The following is a 24623-nucleotide window of genomic DNA, read 5'->3' on the forward strand; positions in this document are numbered from 1 at the left end:
ATGATATTCACGAGTGCGTCTACTTCTCGTATGCCGAAAATGGTAGGCTTTGTCCACCATTAAATATACTACATGACTACGAAACGATACCAGATTTGCTTTAATTATAACTTTATTACTGTACTGACATTGTATTGGTATCATCCTTTGCCTCCCTCCTGTGGTCTATCCACTGGATCGAAGAAGCTGCCTCTTGCAGCGAGATGCGCTTGTTTGGTTCATGCCGCATGAGGCCCTGTATCGGCCACAACAGACACTTGAGCGCCTCCACGTCGTACTCTGAATATTCATCCCTTTCATATTCATTGTCGTCTTCGCCAAGGTCTGGATCTGCATTGAGAATGTGAGTGCGGATTTCCTGTCGACGCGGCTCGAACGTATCCTCCATGAGTTCCTGGGGCATGTTGGCTGCTGTTTGGGGAAGTTTTTATTAGTAGGATAAAAGAATGGACAAGAAGGGGGGGAAAGGAATGAAACGAATCGAGAAAAAAACGTACCGTCTTCTTCTGCATATTTATAACCAACCAACATCTCTTCCCATTTCGCATGCCACGGCGCTGGCAGCGGACCCAACTTGGCAACTTGCCGTCGAATGAAGAAATGGTTCGGGTCGCCGATGCAGGAGAACGGCGACGTCTGGTAGAACAATGAGTAGATCTGGATTGGTGAGCCTCGGGTAAAAAAATAAACTGTTTCGTTTCTTTTCTTTGTTTTCTCTCTTATCTTCCCTTCCCCTTTCTTCCGTTGAAACACGTACCACGCAGCCTGCTCGCCACAAGTCGTGCTTGCAGGTAAAAGAATGCTCGAAAAACGTCTCGGGGGGCCGCAGGTTGTTCGGCTGGCCGAGAACCGTGACGGTTTTGCCCGCAGCAAACGACCAGCCCCAATCGATGAGCCGGATGTCCTCGACTGTGTCAACGTACCAGCCATCCCAGGCCGTGCAAGCAACCAGCTGTTCGGGGAGACCGGCTGGTCGTGCGGTGTTGTTGTTGTCATCGTACGCAGCGGTTGGCGGCTCTCCGCCGACCATCTCAAACAAGTCGTTGCCGTCTGCCTGTGTATTTTTGCACGTAAACGAAATGTTTCGAGGAGACACGTCTATGTTGGGGAGGGGAGAGAGAAATAATCAGCGGTCAAGTACGGATAGAGAGAAAGAAAAAAGAAACGAAGAAGGGCACACATACCTCCATGAGCAATGCCGGCGTGATGCGTAAAGTCGAGCCCCTGTAGAAGCTGCCGCGATACCCGAAGGACCACATCCGGAGGTAACGTATTCTCATCCGGCCGGTACTCGTCAAGAAGATCCGCCAGAGTTGGCCCGAGCACCTCCGTAACAATACAGTTATGCACGCCATTAGGCCCCGTATGTTGAAAAGTGTCGAAAACCCGGATGAAAGAGCGTGCCTGCGACTGTGTCTGTGTCTTCTCGATGCTACAGTAGTATGTCTCGAGCGTCTGAAGGGCAACAATCTCAGAGTCCTGGCCGGGGCCGTTCGCAGAAGCCCGCGCGGACTTAATCTTAATGGCGACCCATGCCCCTGGCCCATGTGCATCCCAGGCGAGCCAGACCGTAGACTGGCCGCCATAGCCCAGCTTGTGCCGGATAGTATACCGCCCGTCCTTGAGAGCATCGCCCAAGGAGACAGGGTGAAACCCTCCCGGGACATATTTTTCGAGCGGCTCATGGGGCATAATGTCCATAAATTTGGGGTAGAGTCCCCAGTTGACCCACAACGGGCCGGACGACGGCCCGCCGATCGGTGCTGAAGGTGGTTGATGCGTGGCCGGCGGGGGGTATGGCGGTGCGCTGTGCAAGTTGGGAGACATGATTTAGGCAGTGTCTGTGTCGTTGTCAGGTTCAGCGGTAAGAAGTCGCGACGTTGATAAAACGGGAGACGTTGAAAGAGGCGTCTATAACGGGCGCCAATTTTAACTGCAGGGCGAGTGGGGTTGTCAGTGCCACCCTTTGTGAAACAGGCCTTTGTAGAAAGTCAACGGCTACAGCCACTCCTAGTACGGGAGGCTCATCATCCCCCTGACCACTACCAAAATCAATCTCGTACAGTATTTCCTTAGCCTTTGCTTTGGCCAGAGAAGGTCAAACGTTCTACGGATAGATCCATATGGCGCCTTCGCGTACGGAAGGCTCGTTGGAACTTTCTCTTCAATGGCCTTGGGGCTTGAGAGTAATTCCTCTAGACGATGTTATTAATTTTACTTCAGAGAATAGGCTTCCTAAACGGTGGACAATCGACTTTAACGCAGGCATCGTGCTGCTCACAACGCACCAGGAACAGTCAGAGCAATAAGTCAGATGTGTTGTGTCGAAGGACGGTATGTAATGGAAATGAGGACGAATATCATGGGAAAAACGGTATATTATACATATGGAAAGAATTCTACACGCAAGAAAAAAAAGCGATCAAGATTACAACAGGAGAGCCAGCGCAAAGGAAATGGTGGCCACCAGAGCAATGCCGTTCTTGGGAGTGCAAGACAAAGAAGAGGCCGACGACTTCGGCGAGCTAGAGGGAGGGGGAGCCGATGTGGAGGTCGGCGAGCCTGTGGTAGTGGCCGACGAGGCAAAGCCGGCGGACGCCGCGTAGGTCGGCGTTGCGAACGGCCCGAGGGTGCCGTTGGCCTGGGCGGACTGGCTGGGGGCGGGCGTGGCAGACGGGATGGGCGCGCCAGAGCTCGCAAAGGGAACAACGTTGGCAGCTGTCGCGTTGACCTTGGCCGGCGCGATGGCGATTTGGTTGTTGACGAGGTCGTAGACGACGTAGGCCGAGCGCAAGAAGGTGTCGCCGAGGATCGTGAACAGGTCGGTCGAGTTGGTAATGCCGAAGCGGCAGACGGCCTGGCCGCGGAACGGCCCGCTCGTAAACGTCGCGTTGCTGTAGACGTTCTGAACCAGCTCCGTCATGCTGACGTTGACGACGGGCCCGCCCGACCCGCCGAACGTGAACGAGAACACGCCGCCGCTCTGGGCGCGGCTGCAGGGGAGAATGGCGTCGCCGAGCTGGGTGTTGTAGGAGGCGCCGGCTTCGGCCCAGAACTGTTCGGCAAGGTCCTGCGGCACTTTGGTGAGGGTGGTGCCCGAGTCCAGGAGCGCATAGCCGGTGTAGTTGCCGGCGGACGTCAGGGCGTCGCGGCCGCTCACGCTGATGGCCTCCACGGACGTCAGCGCCACGAAGTACTGCAGATACTTTTGCGGGCCCGGATCCTTCAGCACGTCCAGCCGCATGAGGTCGCCCTCGTATTTCTCCGTGTCGATGCCGCCGAAAAGAATGTTGCCCGTGCTCGCCTCTATCGCAGGGACCGCGTGGTTAGCACAGTTCAACGTACCATACTGAATTCATCTCGAGCAACACATATACATACCCAGATCATTCAGCCACAAGCTGAACGCATTCGTATTGGTCAAGTTTTGGCGGACAAGAGACTCGCCCAGGCTCGGGTACGCGTCAGACGGGTCCTTGGAGGCGATGGCCTCCAAGCCAGGGTAGCCAACACCCACGAGGCCGAACGTAAGACCCTCGGCGTCCTTGGCGAGGCCCATGGTGAAACCTTTCACCGTAGCCCCCGCGATGGCGAGCGTGTCCGTGAAGTAGTCGCCGGTGGCATGGTCTCCGTCGCCGTACGTGATGTTGAAACCGTTCTCGCGGTAAACGGAATAGGTCGACGACGCGTCGGCATCGACTGCGAAAACTCGTTAGCAGAAGCGCTCCAAAAAAAAAAAAAGCCATTCCCGAAAACGAGGAAATCGACCTCATAAACACATCATGATTCTTACAAGAGCCTTCGCTGCAGTCGTTACTCTTGGCGCAAACGGAAGCGCTGCTGGAGAGCACCCAGACGTCGCTGCTGCCGGTATCCAGCTGGAGCTGGAGCTTCTGAGGGGGAGTGCCAATCTCAACATCGACATAATAGCGAGCGAAAGCATTGTGAAGATCTCCCGTCAGGGCACCGGCCCCGCGCCGGTACAAGGGCACGCGCGGTGCCTGACGCCGTGCAATGTCCCACTGAACAACGCGCTCGGGTGTGGCGGCGTGCGCAGCGGCCGCCAGCAGGGCGCCAGCAAGAACAGGCGTATGCTTCATCGTATGGGCTGGAGAGACGGACTTTGGCCGAACCGAGGCGGATTAAAGAGAGCCACAGAAGAGACAGGGCAATTGAATTCGCCAGGCACCACGAACGATGCAAAAAGAGTGACAAACGAGTTGAGACCGCGAACAAGCATTTACGAGAATCATTCTCAGACGGACGGCCGTTCCTGCGCGCATCTCCTACATATATGTATCTACATACATTCGAACGTACACGCCGTATTTGCATGCGTGTGTGTGGGGAGGAAAAGCAGACGGGACCTTGTCGTCAGCTCTGCTGTGAGATTCATAAATGAGCTTCAGATGAGCCTGGACAAACTGGCACCAACCCTGTCGGGTTGAAGAGCAGCTGCAGGTGGCAGTCGACAACAGCAGACCAGATGAGACGAAGGGAAGAACAACAACGGCCGTATTGGACAACGGAGGTCCTTCCGCACCATTGGAGCGTCTTGCACAGACTTTCCGCCTCGACATCGGGTCCACCAGGCCCGTACGAGGGATACGGTAGGAGCCTAATCTTATTGCTTTGGTTCCTGTATGCGCAGGATGCCTGCGTGGGTTACAAGCTAGGTCTGTCAGCTGCGACTCAGCCTCGTGAAACCGACCGTTGGTGCAGTAATCTTCCAAGTTTTTCAGGGGCAGACCCACTATCCCCGCCTTAACCGCTGAGAAGAGAAGAAGTCAAACATACAGAATACAGGGGCGGCAAGAACGGCATCCTTTGCTGTCCTGGTTCTTATTTACGACTGCGACGCAGCGCGTACAGGTAGGTAATTACTCGCACCAACACTGTTCCCAGACAACGCACAAAACGCAAAGCTTCAACCTACCAGCCAACGCACCGCAAGGAGCACGAGGTGTACATGTCAGTACGACTTACAATTCCAAATATCACACCTAGTCGCGCACGAGCATCGACGTAGCTCACCAAAGGATCGTCCACGCCTATTTCCACGTAAAGCCGTACATCCTTAGTAGGCCTTCTCTTTCGCCCTACCTTATTGGAGCACCACACTTCCTGCAACGGCCCTGGTCCATACAAGGATACTGCGAGTCAACAGAGCTTTCCTCTAGCCCTGCAAAGTTGTTTTCGTTTACCCCGTACCGTCACCGCATGCATGGCGCTTGGACTGGTCATTTTACGAGACAGACACACAGGGGAACCTGCATCTTCCGATTCTGGCGGGCGTTCAAATTTCCCGGCTTCCAGACGCGACAACCTCACTTTCCCCCTTGCCTATTGTGCCGTGCCGCGTCTGTTACTGCTCCGTCCCAAGGCTATGAAGTACATGTCACATCCCAATACCAAGTTACGAGCTTCACATTACAGCTACGGCTTTCTGAGATGCAGTCAAGCGAGCTTCCCAAAGTGGTCGAAGCCAGCCTAAAGCATTGCCTACCATACTGATAAAGGCACAGTGGGCACAGGGAGCTCATGAGAACACATCCACTCAGCAGCTCGGAGCAAGGACGGCACAGGTGCACCCCCAGAAATGAAAATTCTCAATGAGGTTTTAGGGTTGTATATCGGGCTGTTGTGCATTTCACATTGACGTTTTCAAATCGCTCTCACCTCTCATACTTTCCACCTTTCATCTTTTCGCTCTTTCATTGCGTTGACGACTGCCTCACAGCACACCCAGCCATGCTTCTAATTTGATCTGTCTTTCATCCATTTATACAACACGGTTCATCGTAAAATGAACGCGCTACGAATTGCGTGTCGCAGTTTCTCGCCTTTTCGTATATGTCTCTCGTCACGACCGTGATTCAGATGGGTGTTAGGACCTAGCCCCAAACCCAATTTCACTCACATTTAAGCAGCAATACCAGTAGCACAAAACGGAACATCGCCAGTGCCCTTCTTGTCCCAGCAGAGTGCCCGAAGTTTGCCATTGCCTCATTCACGTGCGAGACATAGTGTATCTCTCCCTAACGTGAGACCCTCTGTGTGATCAAGTTACCCGGAAGACGACGCGTACACTGCATCGTTGTGATATCTAGCATGATTCAGCTCTACACGTAGCTGGGTAGCTCGGTATAAGATGTAAAGACCCATATTTAGTGTCGACCCAACGGCCAGACGAAGGTAAGCTTCAGCCATGCGGGCCGAGGAGCAAACAAGCAGACCAGGCAAGGTTTATATCATGCAGGAACAAAAGCTTGGCATATTTAGTCTCCCAATCCGTCCAGTTCGCGACGTAGACAATAGCACAGAGCTGATATAGCCGTCGATAGTAATGCTTCATGACGGAATTTGCAAATTTATTTTGAGGGTCATTTCGAGTTCGTGCACTACGGCTTATGGTTCAAAAAACATGAACGGCTCAATATTAAATTCGGCGGCCTCACTAGGTGACGTCTTCTACTGTTGTTTCAATTCTCTTGGCCGACATGGAGACCGGCACAAATTGGTGGTTCGGTCCCCGCATACGACAGGTTTGTGATGCGCCAAGTCTCCAAATGAGAGCGGCGACAACACTTAAACAAGAACATCATTACAGCTAAGAAGAGTAGGCCGCCTACGAAAATTGAGAAATGCCCTTTTCGCAATTCTCACCTGTCTAGTCTAATTTCGGTCATGTATATTTCACGTGGAAGGTGTAGTGAGACTTCAAAGGGTTTTAAGGTGATGTTTCATTGATCCTTACTTCTACAATACATGAAAGCTGAGACCGTCACCTGGTCTGCGTCAACCCTCGTCAGCGGGCATCTATTCGTCTCCCCTGAAAAAGGCGGAGCGAACGAAACCAGACTTCAGTGGTTTTCAACAGATGGTAACAGACTTCAATGGCGTAATGGCCACGACAGAAAGAACATTCCATGAAGCTCTCAGATCCCGTCGAGAGCTCAGAGGCAATTCTTTGTGTTGCTAACGCCGTTTCAAGTGCTGAAGACACACATTAGGATCTAATGCCCCATGTTTGTCCTTAAAGTGACGCCGGAGGGTCTCTAGCCGAGAGTACGTCTTCCCGCAGCGACGTACTGGGCACGCAAATCGTTGCCCCATCTTGTGGACCCCGTTTCTGTGCCTTTTGAGGTCCTGGAAAACGCCAAAGGCCCGCCCGCAATCGGGGCATTTGTGAGAATCGCCATGATACCGTATGTGCGCACTATATTGTTTGTAAGTTTAGTTTCGGGACAACCTCGCAGGAAACTGCGCCATGGCATCGCATACAGTGGGCTGACGTACTTGTATTTGGACTTGTCAGAAAAGGTTTTCTGGCACACGTGGCATACAAACTGTCCGTTCGTCGTCTCGGGTGATGAAGCCCGTTCGGTCGACACTGGGCTCGAGGCAGAGCTATCGGAGGGGTGACTGGCCGGGAGTTCTTCGTGGACAGGGTCGAAGCCTGGGGTGTAAGAAGCAGTCGGAGTGCTCAAGTCGAAGTCGTCGAGGGTATGATTTTGATAAAGGAATGAGGCCTGATGGTCCGAGTTGTAGGTTTGCGAATTTTCAAAGTTGCCGGCTGTGTCAGGGAAGTTGCTGTCAACAAGCTCACGCCCATCGGATGACGAATTCCGCTCGTCAATAAAATATTGTGGCGGAAAACTGTCTGAGTGACTGCTTTGCTCGTCTCCTTGGTTGGAGTGTGCAAAGTGTGTGCTCTCGTCAAGGAATGGAAATGTTGAGGGATCGTATTCAACCGCAGTGCCAGAGCCAAAGTATGTATCAAAGTCGTTACCATATGATGGAAAGTCGCAAGACAAGGTCAGGTATTTGCCAGCCGGACTCCTACCTATGAGCAGGAGAACCAGCTCCCAGTATAATAAGCTGGTATAAATGTAAAAGAGGGGATAGTCGCCGAGCTGTTTAAGCCGGGACCGAAGTAAAGGATTGTGGTATGTCAAGGGTATCTCAAAGAGAAGACCTAAAGAGCGAAAGAGTGAGATGAGTTGTTGACGTCTTGCTAGAGATACGTCTTTAGGCTATATATGCCGATAGTTACTGAGAATCCACTCCAAGTCCCCCTCTATCAAGGAGTCAAACTTTACACGGCATGCAAGTTCAAGGATTCTACAAGATTCCATGCACGTTCAATCCTGCCGTCCTTACATGGCCAGACAAAGGCCACAAGCTCGACCAACCGTAACCGCATGGGCAGAGACAGTTCAAAGACGGGCCACAGGATCAGCCAATGAGGGTATCGAGCGTTGGACTTTACAAGGATGCCCAACAAAAGAAGGACGCAGATGCGCGGGCAACGCATCTCCAAGCAAACTTTCAGTACTTCCCATGGAGTCAAAATCACTCATATTTCTCCTGGACGAAGTAGTTCGTGCCCAAATCTGCAATGCATGGCTTTTCAGAGATTCGACGAGGTTCCATGCAACAGAAAGGCCACAGCCCAAACCAACCATGTTGTCGATATCAGATGCAGGGGGCCACAAGATGGGCCAATAAGAGAACAAGCTGGCGGCGTACAGACGCAGCCCAAGAACATTACGAGTGGCCAGTGTGCCAGCAATGCATCGACATAACTCGCTCAGCAGTAAGCCAATTTTCAGCCCTTTGCAGAGTCTCGGACCTGGACGACTGGGACGCAACCTTGCGCGAAAAATGAGTATAAGAGAGCTGCTGTATCACCCGAGTCAGGCAAGGAGAGAATGTGTGTGCGACCCAAGCTCAGATACAATCGCATCACCAACTGCTAAACAAATTGACTAACAAAATGACTCTGGCTGAAGGTACCGCTTTGTCGACTCCGGAAATCCTGCAGAAGATAGACCAGCTCCGTGAACTCAATATAGGGCAGCATGTGCCTCTTCCACAGGTAAGACATTGCATCCAGCCCGCATCATCCGCTGGGCATTGGCTTGAACTGACAATAGGAAAGCTGGTGGTTGTTGGCGACCAAAGCTCGGGGAAATCGTCTCTCTTGGAAAGCTTAACCGGCATTCCTTTTCCAAGAAATGTAGAGCTTTGTACACGTCATGCTACGCAAATCACGTCACGTCGCGGTCCGAAGAATAGCGTTGAGGTTCGGATCCTGCCCGGGCCGCGCGCTTCTGAGGCACATAAGTTGAATCTCAGCGAATACAACCCCAAAATATCCTCCGGTAAAGATCTTCGTGCCCAGTTTGCGGATATTATGGTAGAGGTTCGTCACCATCTTGGATAAGAGTGATTCTCACCACTGTAGCAACTGCTCACGAAGAGACAGGCAAATAGACGGATGGGAATTCGAACGGATCTGTCCTCGAAATCAGGCACAGTCTTCGGCGAAGATGTTTTGAAGATTGAAATATCGGGCCCGAAAGAAGACTATCTTACAGTCATCGACGTCCCTGGCATCTTCCGTAACCACGCTGAGGGACTCACGACCAAAGAAGACATTGATCTCGTCAACAGCCTCGTCAGAAAATACATCCGGGACAAACGAACCATCATTCTTCCCGTGCTTCCTTGCAACGTGGACATTGCCACCCAGGAGATCATCGCCCTGGCCGAGGAGTACGACAGACAAGGAGAGCGCACTCTGGCGGTGCTGACGAAGCCTGACCTCGTGCACGAGTCCAGTGCACAGCTGTCCGTGTGCAACTTGGTGTCGGGAAAGCGGAAGCCGCTGACCCTCGGCTACTACATCGTGCGCAATCGCGGCGCCGATGACGACAACAAGGTCGTCGACATTGACACCCTGGAGACAATGTTCCAAAAAGAACCATGGTCCGCCCTGCCGCCCGAACAAGTTGGCGTCCAGGCCCTCAAGACACGGCTCGGTGCCCTACTCGCCGAGATTACGCGCCGCGAGTTTCCCATCCTCCGCAGGGAAATCTTCACGCTCTTGGCAAAGTGCAACCGCGATCTCGAGAGCCTCGGGCCGGCCCGGACCTTGGAACGAGACCAGCGCCGCTACTTGGGTGGTATCGCCGAGCAATTCGAGCAGCTGACACGAGACGCGCTTACGGCGCAGTACTCGCGCCACTCCTTTTTCGAAAAGCCAGAGATGCGGCTAATCACATGCTTGGTGAATTTGGTCGATGCATTCGCCGACAGCTTCCGGCTGTATGGACAGCTATATAACTTTGATGACATTGGCGGACCGAAAGAAATACAGCTGTATGAAGATTCCGTGGCACCTGGGACGGTCGATATGACCTCCGTCTCTTCTGGGGCATCTCTTCAGTTCCATGTGCACTTACGAGCGCACCTCAAGGACTACGGCGTCACTATCGACGATTATCCGGAGTTGGTTGACATTGTCCCCGAGCACTCTGAGATTGAGGAGTCCGGATCCAACATTATGGGTTGGATCAAGACGCTTTACCTGCAGTCCCGAGGTGTGGATCTCGGCACCGTTAGTTCGGACCTGCTGTCGGAGGCGTTTTGCGAGCAGTCTTACCAGTGGGAGCCGATGGCCCGCGTGTGCATGGGCGAGGCCGTGCGGCTGATCCATCACTTCATGACCGAAGCACTGCGTGCTGTTTGTCCAGATGATGACATTGCCGAGAAAATACGCTCCGCTATATATGAGCCCGTTCTAGAGCGGTACAAGAATGGGCGGGACCAGGCTGTGCTTTTGGTGGACATTGAGCGGCGCCAATCCCCCTTTACCCTGAATGCTGCGTTTAACCAGGGGGTGCAATTGGCCCGCGGAGAGCGCATGAGAAACATGCTCGAGAAGAAAGCCTGGCATTCCCAAAAGTCATATGGTGAGGACAGGCTCGTGATCAACCTCGACGATGTTCTGAGCGCGACGACGACGAAAACAAACGAGCAGTATCTACATCAGGAGATTCACGACAAGCTCAAATCCTACTACCACCTGGCGGTCGATCGGTTTGTAGACAACGTCTTCCGACAGGCCGTCGGCTACCACCTCTTGTTCGGGCCGCAGGGACCGTTGTCCGTCTTCACACAAGCGTGGGTGATTGACTTGGATACAGATACGTTGAGTCAAATCGTTGGAGAGGAGGATGTCACCAAGGCACGCCGCCAGGCGCTCAAAAAGAGAAGCAGTGAATTGAAAGCAGCACTGGCCATTCTCAAGGCATAGGCGGCAAACTCGCTAAGCGTGCTGCTGAGCACTGGATTGCTCGCTCAACTTTACGGTGTCTAAGTGGACCAACAAAATGCGAAATGAACAATGCAAGAAAAGATGTGGTGTTATTTATGACGGAGACTCTTCTTTGTTCTTTCTTGGGGGCGGGGAGTGTTCGCTTTGCTACGCGTTATCTCGTTTCTCTATTTTTGTTCTTCTTCGAGCACGTATTTGTTTTTTGTTTCCGTTAATTCAAACCCAGATTGAAGCATAATTAAACTGAAGCAATGATAGTAGTCCACTAAAGTATGCAGCTAACACAGACCAACCACGGCAACCTCGGCGCGTGGTCATCCTTAACAAGACATCCTACTTCTTGCTCTTTGACTCCTCATCTCCCTTTGCCGACTTCTTCTTTGAGGACGAGTCGCCGTCGACGGCTCCCTTCTTCTCGTCGCCCTTGGTCTTGTCGTCGGCATTGTTTCCATCCTCCGGCTTGTCATCGCTGCTGTCCTTGCCGTCGCCGTTGTTCGCATCGTCGTCCTCCTTCTCGTCGCCATCGCCGTTGCCGTCACCTTCATCGCCCTCGTCGGAGCTCTCTTCGCCGTCCTTTGTCTTCTCTTGGGCCTTGTCCTCGCCCTCCTCGCCGCCCTTCTTCTTCTTGTCCTTCTTCGCCTTCTTCTCCTGCTTCTTCCGCTCCTCCTCTTCCTTCTTAGCCTTCTCCTTGTCGGCCTGCTCGAGCTTGGCCCACTTCTCCGAGTAGTCCTCTGCGCCGGTGCCGCGCTGGTGCATGCCCTTGGCCAGGCGCTCCGTCATGTTCTCGCCAACGTCGTCAATCTTGGCGCGGAAGATGAGGCTGACCAGGATGGCGCTGCCCACGACAAACGTCAGGACGAACCGGTACGTCGAGTACCACGGCGGCACCCAGCCCATCTTGGTCGCCCGGCTGTCGGCAAAGTACAACAGCGTGAATGCGAAAAACTGGCCTGTCAGGGCAAAGTGCACGGGCAGCAGAAGCGTCGGCCAGGCAATGGCAGGCGCGAGAACACCCATGGCGTAGCGGAAGCGGGTGCGATCGTGCGACGGCGTCTTTTCGTTGAATTCCATGCCCTGGTGCGTGTGTGTATGTGTCAGTTTGGTTGATCAGAGATTGCGCGCGGGTCACCTCCTCCGTTTTCTGTCGCCACCTACCCAATGCACCGCACCAAGGAACGAGATGATGACGGCGCCAAACCCCAGCTGGATGGGCTCGAGCATCGCCAGCCACTGGTGCGCCGTCTCGTGGCTGACCATGAAGGTGTTCATCAGGGTCGACGATGTCGGATAGCTGTTGCGCAAGGTCCACCCCAAGTAGACGGTCGACAGCGATGTCAAAAAGTATGGGACGGTGCCGCTGAGGCCCAGCGCGTACACTTCGCGGGGCACCTCGGTCAGGGACAGCGTCTGTTTGATCGAGTTCTGCATGTATTAGTCACTGCCACGGCTGCGTCCATAGTTTCTCTCCCCCGCAGGACACTTACTGCATCGGCTTTCAAGCTGTCCATCATCGGCGGCTCGTCATCCAACGGCCGCCGTTCGTTTGGCTCGCGGAAGTGTCGCCGCGACGACTCGACCGTCACCTCGCCGGGCCGCGCCTCGAGCTTCTGCTGGCCGACCTCCTTCTCGTGCTCACGGTCAATTCTGAGCTTGACCGGGGGTCGTGACTTTGAGTCTGTCGAGTACGCGACGAGGAAGCGTGTCGAGGGAGGCGTTGCAGGTTTGAAGGCCAGCGGATGCACGCGACGTGATGTCTTTGTGTGCATCGGGCGACTCTGCGATGCGGCCTCGCGACCGACCGCCAGGGAAACGGCGCGGCCTACCACAAAAGGCGTGGCCGTGGCATTGTTTCTGATGGTCGCACCAGCTCGCACCGGGGAAAACAATGGCCGTGATCGAAGCATTGCTACTGAGAAGAAGCAATTCACACAATGAAGGTGGTTAGATAGGGCGCAGCAGCCAAGATGCTAGAAAATATACAATGACAATGTCGAAAAAATCAAACTTGATTAGGTAAAACAAAAAATAAAAAATAAAAAATAAAAAAATAAATAAAATCCGACCATCGACAAGGCCAATCGATGCGAGCTGGAGCTTCTTTATTTGCGTCGCAGGGAGCTCGCTCGTCGTCAACGTCATCGTCGTGCTACCCCGTCCCGCCCTGGCCAATGACAGGCAATTGACCCTGTTCTGTCATGGAAAGGAACCTGACTCCTGGCACTTGTCTCGACGTCGGGAGGTCGGCTTCGACGATTGGCCATGTTTGACTGCGCGTAATCCCGTCATTGTTCCTTTGCTTGTTCCTTCCTCTTTTGTTTCCCCGTCTTTGTGCAATGGATTGTTCCTGCCGTGATCTGCAGCTCCAGTGCCTGCCTGAAAAGCTCAGTTGTGACGTAATACGTTCATAAGTACCCATCTGGTGCGTGCTACATACAACAGGTACCTCGCAGTGGTGCGTGCTAGCCGTAAATATTCCATAGCAGGAAACCAGTCCCTCCTCGGCAACTCGACCCCACCACAACGGCGTTACAGCAGGAGGAAGCCGTGGACGGCCCTCTTTCCAAGTTTGTTTTTCTCAAGAACCAACTGCGTTAGTGGCATCATCGACTCCGCCACGCGGCCAATATTCACCAACGCAACACCAGATGAAACGACATCGAGGCCCAGCCCGACAGATAGACGACACGCTTGTTCCTAGTCGCTTCTTTCGTTGAACGAATCCATAACATACACAACACGCACGCGCGGCCCAACAGCGACCCAACTCTCACGATATTCCGACTTCCTGCGGCCACAATCACAATCCCACGATTCCTCCATCCCTCGATCCAGTCGTTTCCTCCATCCCGAAACCTTTCTCGATTCGCATCCCGCCAAATGACGCCTGCAATTCGATCCGGTGTCTAACTTGCGCGTCTCGCTCTCCTCCTTCCCTCCCTCCCTCCCTCTCGTTTCCTTCCCCTTCTTTTCTACCTCCTCCGCGACGGCTCCGTGTGATCCTCCGCCAGCGCCGCCACCATGCTGGAAGGTCTCGTCGCCGGGTTGCTTAACCGCTTCCTCGGCATGTACGTCCAGAACTTCGACCCAACCCAGCTCAAGGTCGGCATCTGGTCGGGCGACGTCAAGCTGCGTGACCTCGAGCTGCGCCGAGAAGCACTCGACCAGCTCAAACTCCCCATCAACGTCGTCGAGGGCCATTTGGGCCAACTGACCCTCACCATTCCCTGGTCCAACCTCAGCGGCGCGCCCGTCAAGATCTACATCGAGGATGTCTTTCTGCTCGCCTCGCCTAAGGAGGAGGCCGCGTACAACGAGGAAGAAGAGGAGCGCCGCAAGCAGCGGCTCAAGATGGAGAAGCTGGACTCGGCCGAGCTGCTCAAGGAGCGGTCCCAGGAGGGCCTGAGCCAAGAAGAGCAGCAGAAGAGCCAGAGCTTCACGCAGAGCCTCGTCACCAAGATTGTCGACAATCTGCAGATTTCCGTCAAGAACATCCACATCCGCTACGAAGACTCCATTTCCGCGCCGGGCCACCCGTTCGCCCTCGGCGTCACCCTCGAGGAGTTCAGCGCCGTCAGCACCGACGAGGGCTGGCGTCCGGCCTTTATCCAGGCCGTCCTCAAGTCGACCAACAAGCTCGTCACACTCGGCGCGCTCGCCGTCTACTGGAACACCGACACAAAACTCCTTGGCTCCGGCCGCGAGGCCCCCGTCGAAGGCGCCGACAACGCGTCCCATGACGAGATCCTACGGCGGTTCAAGGCGATGATTGCCACGACAGACGCCGACACGGCCGAAGAAGCAGACACGATTGTCGAGGAGGACGGCGGCGATGGCGGGTCCGACGAGAAGACGGCCCAGAAGGTCTCCCCGCGCGACCATCAAGGCCACCAGTTTATCCTGCGCCCCGTCAGCGGCCAGGCCAAGGTCGAAATGGACAAGACGGGCAACATTAACGCGCCCAAGTTCAAGGCCAACCTCATCTTTGACGAGATCGGTGTGGTCCTCGACGACCAGCAGTACCGCGATGCCCTGATGATGATCGACCTCTTTCACTACTTTATCCGCCACCAGGAGTACAAGAAATACCAGCCCAAGGACGTCCGGCCAAAGGACGACCCGCGCGCGTGGCTCAAGTTTGCCGGCGACGCCGTCCTCAGCAAAATCCACGAGCGCAACCGCCGCTGGACCTGGGACTACTTCCGCGAGCGCCGTGACGACCGCCGACGCTACATTGAGCTCTTCAAGAAGAAGAAGCAGAACCAGACGCTGACGCCTGAAGAGTCTGACGACCTTACCAAACTGGAGTGGAAGCTCGGCTACGAAGATTTGCGCTTCTGGCGGTCGTTGGCGCGCAGCCAGCTCAAAAAGGAGAACGCAGCCGCCCTCAAGCCAAAGGCCGATGCACAGAAGCCACAGCAGCAGCAGGGCTGGGTGGCATGGGTCTGGGGCTCCAAGCCTGCCGAGCCGCCGGCCGACGAGTCCGAGAATACACAGATGACCGAGCAGCAGCGCCAAGAACTGTACGACGCCATCGACTGGGACGAGAAGACCGCGCTGGCTGCCGAGGTCGACGTGCCGCGAGACTCCATCAAGCTGCAGATTGAGACGTCGCTGAGTACCGGCAGCTTCACTCTCAAGCAGAATCCGCACGGCAGCGCCATCACCGACTTGCTCAGTCTGCACTTTGATGGCTTCCGCGCCAAGGCCATCCAGCGGCCCGACTCGATGATGCTCGACATCAGCCTCGGCGGCCTCCGCGTCAACGACGGAACGACTCCCGAGAGCCTGTTTACCGAGATCGTCCGCGTCAAGGACGCCCCCGGTACTGTGGTGACGACTAGAAAGAAGAAACGCCTGTCCATCAGCGAGCTCGAGCAGACGACGGCCGACACCAGCGACGAGCAAGCATTCTTCTGGTTCCAGGTCGAGCAGAACCCCCTGGACGGCGAGGGCGACATTGCTGTGCGCGGCAAGCTCAAGCCGCTCGAGATCGTCTGGAATCCCAACTTTGTCATTGGCGTCTGGCACTTCTTCAAGCCCCCCGAGCGCCACATGGAGTCCATCACGGCACTGATGGAGTCGGCCGGTGCGACTGTCGAAGGCCTGCGCGAGCAGACGCGGGCCGGTCTGGAGTTTGCCCTCGAAGAGCACAAGACCATCAATGCCAAACTCGACCTCCAGGCCCCGCTCATCATTGTCCCCCAGAGCATCACCACCCGCAAGTCCACCTGCCTCATCCTCGATGCCGGTCACATTAGCGTCAGCAGTGAACTGGTCGACAAGGATACCATGAAAGACGTACAGTCCAAGGAGAGGGGTGCCTACACGGCGGCCGACTTCCAGCGTCTCGAGTCGCTCATGTACGACCGGTTCACCGTGAAGTTGACGTCCACCCAAGTCCTCATCGGCCCGTCCATAGAAGAGACAAAGGCGCAGCTGGCGGACAAGGACGAGGAGCTGCGCATGCACGTCGTCGAAAAAATCAACGTCGACTTTATCGTTGCCGTATCCATCCTGCCCAGGGCGCCCAATCTGACGCGGGTGAAGGTGTCGGGACACATGCCGATGCTCCACGCGGCTGTATCGGACACCAAATACAAGAGCCTCATGCGCATCATCGACGTCGCCATTCCCCGGTTTGACGACGAAGCGGAAGGCGCTGCTGCACTGCCTGGCACAGGCATCGATGGCGCCCAAGACACGAGGCCAACCAAGAAGGGCCGGCCCCGTTTGTTGAGCTCGGCGTCTAGCGCATCGAACAAACGGAGCAGCCAGCGCCCTACGTCGCAGCTCCTGTCGCTGACCATCCCGGAAGAGACAGCCATTGTCCTCGACGACGACAATGACGACGACGACGACGACAGCTTCCAAGACGCCGACAGCGGCTCTGCTACCGAACAGCGTCGCATGCAGCAAAAGACGTTCCAGTTTACCTTTGCGGTCGACGAACTGCGTGGTTCGCTCTACCGAAGCGACCCGGACGGCGTCAAGCCCGATACCCTGCTCGTGGAACTCGTGGCCCACCGGTTCGATCTCGATTTCTACCTGCGGCCGTATGACATGGTCGCCGAGGTGTCTCTGGGGTCCGTGACGGTCGACGACTTTGTCTCCAACCCGTCTGCCGAGTTCAAATCCATCGTCTCGTCGGGCGACGTCGAGGACCGCGAACAGCAGCGCGCCCTGGTGCACGTCAAGTTTGTGCGCGTCAAGAAGGAGTCGCCCGAGTTCATGCCCGTCTACGAAGGTATCGAGACGAATGTCAATGTCGCCATCTCCACGATCAACTTGATTGTCACGCGCAAGACGTTGCTGACGCTGCTCGACTTTGTCCTCATCACGTTTACAAACGGTGGTGCCCCAGACGACAGTACCCCGGTCAGCAACGCCGATGCCGACGCCGACGCCGATGCCGACGCCGACGCCGATGCCGACCGTAGTCTTCTCCCCGCCGACGAGACAGAAGGAGACTCTGACAAGACGCCCGGCTCCCCAACAGGGTCGCAGGCGGAAGCTGGCGCCGCCGGCGGGGGTGGCGGTGCCATCCGTGTCAAAGTGGACCTCAAGAGCATTCGGCTCATCCTCAACAACGACGGCATCCGACTGGCCACCTTGGCATTCAACCACGCCGACGTCGGCGTTTTCCTCCTCGACGGGACAATGCGCATCTCGTCACGGCTGGGAAACCTCAGCCTGCGGGACGACGTCAACCTGGGTGTGCCCGAGGACTCGCCCCTTCGCCAGCTCATCACGATCCAAGGCGACGACCTTGCTGATTTCCGCTACGAGACGTTTGATGTGAAGAACAAGAAAACGTATCCCGGCTACGACTCGTCCATCTTCCTGCGGGCTGGGTCCATCAAGGTCAACTTTTTGGAGGAGCCCTTCCGCAAGATCATTGCCTTCCTGGTCAAGTTTGGCAAGATGCAGGCCATCTACAACGCCGCCCGCCAGGCCGCCGCGCACCAGGCCACGCAGCTGCAGCAGAGCAACAACCGCATCCAGTTCGACGTGGTCGTGAACACGCCCATTGTCGTCTTCCCACGCGTTGTTCTGCCCGGCCGGCCCAAGCGTGACCTGCTGACCGCCTACCTGGGCGAGATCTACGCACAAAACAAGTTCGCGCCGCTCGACGATTCCGAGCACGCCGAGGTCGCCATGAAGATGTCTGCGGGTATCCGCAACATTCGGCTGACGTCCCTCCTGCACTACCCGGACGAACGGTCCGAAGAGCTGGAGCTCATTGACCATGTCGACGTGGCGTTCCAAGTCACCCACGCCGACCACAAGCCCCATTTGAAACGGCCCGATACCGAGGTTGTCGGCCACATGACCGATTTCAACCTGCGCCTGACGCAATACCAGATGCAGTTCCTCCTGGAAATCAGCAAGGCGGTGCCGGCGGCCTTTGTGCCCGACGAGGACGACCAGCAGCGCGTGAACGAAGAAGTCGAAAACGAACTCGATGACCGGGATCGGAAGCGCGCACAAGCAATCCAACAGGCCCACGCCTCCCAGGCCCCCGGCACAGACAGCGACGGGCAGCTCATTGACCTTGGCCCCGAGCTGGGTTCGCACTCGGACACGTGGACGAAGCTGGACCTCGTCTTCAAGATCAAGACCATCGGCCTCGAGCTGATCAATGCGCACGAGGACCGTCCCGTCGACAACATGGAGAGCGCCAGCCTGTCCCGCTTCTCGCTCGACGATAGCAAGCTCAAGCTGCGGATGCAGGCCAACGGCTCGCTCGAGGCGGAGTTTGTCATTGACTCGTTTACCATCCATGACAGCCGCCCGGGGGAGACGAACAAGTATCGCCGGATCATGTCCTCGTCGAACAAAAAGGTGCAGCAGTTCATGGCCAGCATCACCATGACCGGCGGCAACGAGCGCAGCATCATTGCCATTGTCGCCGTCGACAGCCCCCGCGTCATCTTCGCGCTCGACTACCTCTTTGCCATTCAGCAGTTTGTGTCCGTCGGCATGCGCGTGGAAGAGCCCCCGGCCGCGGCCATTGACGAGCTGCCCAGCCCAGCAGATACGCCCGAGGAGTCGGACGTGGACTCCATGCGGGTCACGTTTACTGGCCAGTCGGGCCAGCCGCAGGGCAGCCGCGAATCGAGAACCGAGCGCAGCCGGTCACAACGGCGGCCGTCTGGTCCGTCCCGGTTGGGCAGTGGGAACCCCACGACGGGCGAGCAAGAGCTGCCGGGCGAAGCAGACGAACCGGACGAGCCGGAATCGGTGCCCGCACAGAGGACTACCGTTGCCTTTCGCGTTAATGTGGTGGATGCCCAGGTCATCCTCATCGCCAACCCGCTCAGCACCTCGTCCGAGGCCATTGTCCTGGGCACAAAGCAGGTGCTCTTGTCGCAGCAGCATGCCTTGACCTTCCAAGTGTCGGAAGTGGGCATGTTTCTGTGCCGCATGGACCGCTTCGAGGACTCGCGTCTCCGCATCATTGATGACTTTTCGGTTCTGCTCTCCCTGGACAGCTCCAAGCCCGACCTGACCAACCTCAGCATTGACATTGAGCCCCTCGTGCTCCGCCTGTCTTTGCGCGACATCCTGCTCGTCCTGCAAATCATCAGCAGAGCGTCCGAGCTCTCTGGGAACGACGACGTGCAGAAGCACAAGCCAACAGCCGCCGAGCAAAAGGCCAAGAAACTGCGCCAAGAAGGCATCCAGCAGCGCACAGCCAGCGGCCGCGGTCCGTCGACCGCTGCCGCGGGCGCAGCAGCCTCGACACGCGCTGCTCTTACCAACATCTCACGGCGGAGCCGGGCCCTCAGTGGCGGCGTCGCTCTGCAGCAGCCCAAGGACCGGCGCACGTCGGCTTCCGGGCAGCACGACGGCGGGGCGGACAGCCCAGCGGACGCCGTGGTCCGGCACGAGGCGCTTCACGCGACCATTGACGGCATCCGCGTCGTGCTGATTGGCGACCTCCACGAACTGCCGATCCTCGACCTCGGCATCAAGAAGTTTACCGTGGTGGCCGAGGACTGGTCGACGAACCTGCGGGCCGACACAATGATTGGCCTCTACACAAACGTCTACAACTTTGCCAAGTCGGCCTGGGAGCCGCTGGTGGAGCCGTGGGAGGTGTCGATTGGCGTCGGCCGCGAGAAGGACACCGGCGTCTTCTCCTTTGACGTCGCCTCCCAGAAGACCTTTGACATTACCATCACCTCGTCGTCGATTGCCCTCGCATCCAAGTCTGCTGCGTTTTTGATGCAGACACCACAGGACGTCCTCGGCAAAGCGCGAGGCACCGAGGCGCCGTACCGCATTCGCAACTACACCGGGTTCGGCATCGTCGTCAGCTCGCGGAGCACCCTGTCCAACGAAGACATTACGGTGCGCCTCGACGACGGCGACGAGGCACCCTGGAGCTTCGAGCAGTGGGAGAAGATGCGCGAGAACCTCATCGTCGAGTCCCAGTCGCAGAACGTGCAGGTCCTGCTGGAGAGCTCCGGCTTCGACCCGGTCAAGAGCATCCGCCTCAACCGCGAGGGCCAGTTCATCTTTGGCCTGCGCCCCAAGAGCAACCAGGTCCTGCACCGCCTGCTGGTCGACGTCAAGCTGGGCGAGGACAATGTCAAGTACGTGACGTTCCGCAGTCCGCTGGTGGTCGAGAACGAGACGCAGCTGCCCGTCGAAATCGGCGTCTACGATGCGCGCGAAGGCCACCTCCTCAAGATTGAAAAAATCGCACCAGGCGAGGCGCGCCCCGCTCCCGTCGGCGCCGTCTATCTCAAGAGCCTGGTCGTGCGCCCCGACTCGGGCTTTGGCTTCGACTGGTCGACGGACACGCTGTGGTGGCGCGACCTGCTCAAGCGGCCGACGCGCACGATGGTCTGCAAGGGCGAGAGCGGCGACTCGTTCTTCTTCCAGGTCAATGCCAACTTCGACCGCGGCAACCCGCTTGTCCAAAACTACCCGTACATGCGCATCAAGCTGTCGGCGCCCGTCGTCCTCGAGAACCTCCTGCCCTACGATTTCAAGTACCGCATCTACGACAAAAACACCAAGCGCGACTGGACCAACTTTTTGCGCAAGGGCGGCGTCAGCCCGGTCCACGTCACGGAGCTGTCGCATCTGCTCCTTCTGAGCGTCGACATGCAGGACACGGTGTTCAAGCCAAGCGAGTTTGCCATCATCAACGGGGGCACCGCGGAGGATTTCCACAAGGAGAAGACGCTCGTCTGCAAAGACGATGCCGGCCTGGTCCTGAACCTGTGCCTGCACTACTACCGTATTCCCGACGCCGGCGGCGCGTTCAAGGTCACCGTCTACAGCCCGTACGTCATCCTCAACAAGACGGCGCTCGAGATGGACGTGCGGTCCAAGGGCTTCATGCAGCCGGCGCGGTCCGCCGCGGGCCAGATGCTCATCGAGCCACCGCACGGCAGCAACGACCATGCACGCGCCCTGCCCTTCATGTTCTCGTATGCCACCGAAGACAACCGCAACCGTGCGCTGCTTCGTGTCGGCGATTCGGAGTGGAGCAAGCCGCAGAGCTTCGACGCCATCGGCAGCTCGGCCGAGGTGGTGCTGCAGTCGGCGCGGACGCGCGGCACCGAGATCCACATTGGCATCAACGTCGAGCCCGGCGAGGGCAAGTACAAGATGACCAAGATTGTTACGCTGTCGCCGCGGTTCGTCATCCAGAACAACCTCGACGAGGCCCTCAACATCCGCGAGCCCAGTTCGTCCCATGTGCTGCCCATCAAGGCGGGCGCGCTGCAGCCGCTGCACTTCCTCCAAAAGAGCGCGGTGAAGCAGCTCTGCCTCTCGTACCCCGACGTCAACAGCCAGTGGTCGTCGCCGTTCAACATTTCGGACCTCGGCACGGCCTACATCAAGCTCGCCAAGCCGGGCCAGCGCCAGAAGCTGGTGCGGACGGAGATTCTCATGGAGGGCGCGACCATCTTCCTGAACCTCAGCATGGAGACGCGCAACTGGCCGTTCTCGATGCGCAACGAGAGCGACACCGAGTTCACGTTCTACCAGGCCAACCCCAACGTCGACGAGGACGGCGTGGAGGACCTGTCGGGCTGGCGGCCCATCCGGTACCGCCTGCCGCCCCGCAGCATCATGCCGTACGCCTGGGACTTCCCGGCCGCCAAGGCGCGCGAGATTGTCATCAATGCCTTTGGCAAAGAACGGCACGTCAAGTTGGCCGAGATTGGCAACCAGCTGCCTATGAAGTTTGTGGCGGCCAGCGGCCAGGCCAAGATCATCGACATCAACGTGACGGCCGACGGGCCGACCCAGACAATGCTGCTGTCCAACTTTAAGCAGTCCCGGAGTCTGTACCGCCAACGCAGCCACGTCACGTCGTCGTCTGCCAGCCTGGCACGAAGCAATACGGGCGGCGGCGGCGCTGACGGCGACCGCAGCCGAACGAGCTTTGAGGCCAAGGAGCAGGACCAGGGCGTCACATTCCGTGCGCAGCTGCGCCTGGCCGGCATTGGCGTGTCGCTCATCAACGCGCACCTCAAGGAGCTGGCGTACATTACGCTCCGCGAGCTGCAGCTGCGGTACACGGACTCGGTGCAGTACCAGACGGTGAGCATGGCCATCAAGTGGATCCAGATCGACAACCAGCTCTACGGCGGCATCTTCCCCATGATCCTGTACCCCAGCGTGGTGCCCAAGCGTGCGCAGGAGATTGAGGCACACCCGTCGCTGCACGTCATGGTGACGCGCGTCAAGGACGACTCGTACGGCGTCGAGTACATCAAGTACGCGACGATTCTGCTGCAGGAGATGACGCTGGACTTGGACGAAGACTTTGTGTTTGCGGTGCTGGACTTCTCCAAGGCGCCCGGGGCGTCGTGGGACGCCGAGGATGTCGACGGGCAGCTGTGCGATGAGAGCCTGGGCATCCCGGAGCCCAAGGCGCAGCAGTCGGGCCGCGACATGTACTTTGAGATGCTCAACATCCAGCCCATGCAGCTCGACATTTCGTTTGTGCGCACGGAGCGCGTCAACGTGCAGGACAAGACGTCGTCGCGCAACCCGCTCATGTTCTTCTTCAACATCATCACCATGGCCATTGGCAACGTCAACGACGCGCCGCTGCGGCTCAACGCGCTCCTGCTCGAAAACGTGCGCGTGTCGATCCCCGTGCTGACGCAGAACGTGTCCAACCACTACAGCCAGGAGGCGCTGTACCAGATCCACAAGATCCTGGGCTCGGCGGACTTTTTGGGCAACCCGGTGGGCCTGTTCAACAACATCTCGTCGGGCATCACGGACATCTTTTACGAGCCGTACCAGGGCCTGATCATGTCGGACCGGCCTGAGGACCTGGGCATGGGCCTGGCGCGGGGCGCCACGTCGTTTATGAAGAAGTCGGTGTACGGCTTCAGCGACTCGGTGTCCAAGTTCACGGGCGCCATGTCCAAGGGCCTCGCGGCGGCCACGCTCGACAAGCAGTTCCAGGACCGGCGGCGGATCACGCGGGCGCGCAACCGGCCCAAGCACGCGCTCTACGGCGTCACAGCGGGCGCCAACTCGTTTATCACGTCGGTGGCGTCGGGCGTCGGCGGCCTGGCGCGCAAGCCGCTGGAGGGCGCGGAGCAGGAGGGCGCGCTGGGCTTCTTCAAGGGCATCGGCAAGGGCGTGATTGGCGTGGCCACCAAGCCCGTGATTGGCGTGCTGGACCTGGCCAGCAACGTGTCCGAGGGCATCCGCAACACGACGACCGTCTTTGACGGGTCGGAGCTGGACCGCGTGCGGCTGACGCGGTTTGTGCCGGCCGACGGCATTGTGCGCCCCTACAGCCAGCGCGAGGCGCTCGGCCAGTTCTGGCTCAAGCAGGTCGACGACGGCAAGTACTTTGACGAGGTGTACATTGGCCACCTGGAGCTGCCGCTCGAGGACATGGTGGCCATGGTGACGTACGCGCGCATCCTGCTGATCCGGTCGCGCCAGCTGACGACCAAGTGGGACGTGCCGCTGCGCGACATCCAGGGCATCGCCAAGGAGCGCACGGGTCTCAGCATCACGCTGCGCGGCAACATGAACGGGCCGTTTATCCCGATGGCCGAGGAAAGCGGCCGGGCGTTTTTGTACCGGATGGTGGCCGTGGCCGTGGAGGAGTTTAACCGGCGGTCGCGTGGAGAGTAGAGAGAGGGTAGGAATTGTTGCCAAAAACAAGCGAAACGGGATTGTCATTGTACTGTACGATTTTCCAGCGAGACGATTGCATGTATGAAATAGCGGACCTGGTTTTTGTTTTTATCTGTTTATGATTATTTTTTTTGCCACTTCCATATTTAAGAATACGAATTCTCATTCACAAATTGTTTGAAATGTATGATATAAATACGAAAACATATCTTTATTTTGTCCTCCATTTTATTTTCTTTCATTGCCTGACATTGGTTTTGTTGTTCTTATTGTTGTTGTTATTATTTTGTTTTTTTGACACATGTATTATTTTTATTTTAGATTCATACGAACTGTTCTCGTTAAAGGAGAAACAATCCAC

The 24623-nt window shown here is 56.9% G+C and overlaps 6 protein-coding genes across 6 annotated transcripts; 2 read left to right on the plus strand and 4 right to left on the minus strand.

Moving 5' to 3' along the window:
• Positions 1–115: 115 nt before the first annotated feature.
• On the minus strand, positions 116–1827 carry SPSK_08991 (uncharacterized protein; the record flags this gene model as incomplete). The annotated part of the gene is made up of 4 exons (XM_016735573.1): positions 116–411; positions 498–636; positions 758–1098; positions 1185–1827. The coding sequence occupies 4 exons, from the start codon at positions 1825–1827 to the stop codon at positions 116–118; spliced, it is 1419 nt and encodes a 472-aa protein (XP_016586908.1).
• A 601-nt stretch (positions 1828–2428) lies between these two features.
• SPSK_09029 (uncharacterized protein) lies at positions 2429–4100 on the minus strand (the record flags this gene model as incomplete). Its single annotated transcript, XM_016735610.1, has 3 exons — positions 2429–3306; positions 3382–3699; positions 3794–4100. 3 exons carry the CDS (start codon positions 4098–4100, stop codon positions 2429–2431), a joined length of 1503 nt encoding a protein of 500 aa, XP_016586909.1.
• A 2958-nt stretch (positions 4101–7058) lies between these two features.
• SPSK_09446 (uncharacterized protein) lies at positions 7059–8206 on the minus strand (the record flags this gene model as incomplete). The annotated part of the gene is made up of 2 exons (XM_016736018.1): positions 7059–7881; positions 8196–8206. 2 exons carry the CDS (start codon positions 8204–8206, stop codon positions 7059–7061), a joined length of 834 nt encoding a protein of 277 aa, XP_016586910.1.
• A 1077-nt stretch (positions 8207–9283) lies between these two features.
• Positions 9284–11104, plus strand: SPSK_08913 (dynamin; the record flags this gene model as incomplete). Its single annotated transcript, XM_016735499.1, has 1 exon — positions 9284–11104. One exon carries the CDS (start codon positions 9284–9286, stop codon positions 11102–11104), a length of 1821 nt encoding a protein of 606 aa, XP_016586911.1.
• Positions 11105–11458: 354 nt separating this feature from the next.
• SPSK_09109 (uncharacterized protein) lies at positions 11459–13029 on the minus strand (the record flags this gene model as incomplete). The annotated part of the gene is made up of 3 exons (XM_016735688.1): positions 11459–12199; positions 12281–12547; positions 12610–13029. The coding sequence occupies 3 exons, from the start codon at positions 13027–13029 to the stop codon at positions 11459–11461; spliced, it is 1428 nt and encodes a 475-aa protein (XP_016586912.1).
• A 1114-nt stretch (positions 13030–14143) lies between these two features.
• Positions 14144–24259, plus strand: SPSK_10838 (membrane morphogenesis protein VPS13; the record flags this gene model as incomplete). The annotated part of the gene is made up of 1 exon (XM_016737101.1): positions 14144–24259. The coding sequence occupies one exon, from the start codon at positions 14144–14146 to the stop codon at positions 24257–24259; it is 10116 nt and encodes a 3371-aa protein (XP_016586913.1).
• Between the last annotated feature and the right edge of the window lie 364 nt (positions 24260–24623).

The sequence above is a fragment of the Sporothrix schenckii genome (genome assembly GCF_000961545.1).
Source record: "Sporothrix schenckii 1099-18 chromosome Unknown Cont44, whole genome shotgun sequence".
In the NCBI taxonomy this organism is placed as follows: domain Eukaryota; kingdom Fungi; phylum Ascomycota; class Sordariomycetes; order Ophiostomatales; family Ophiostomataceae; genus Sporothrix; species Sporothrix schenckii.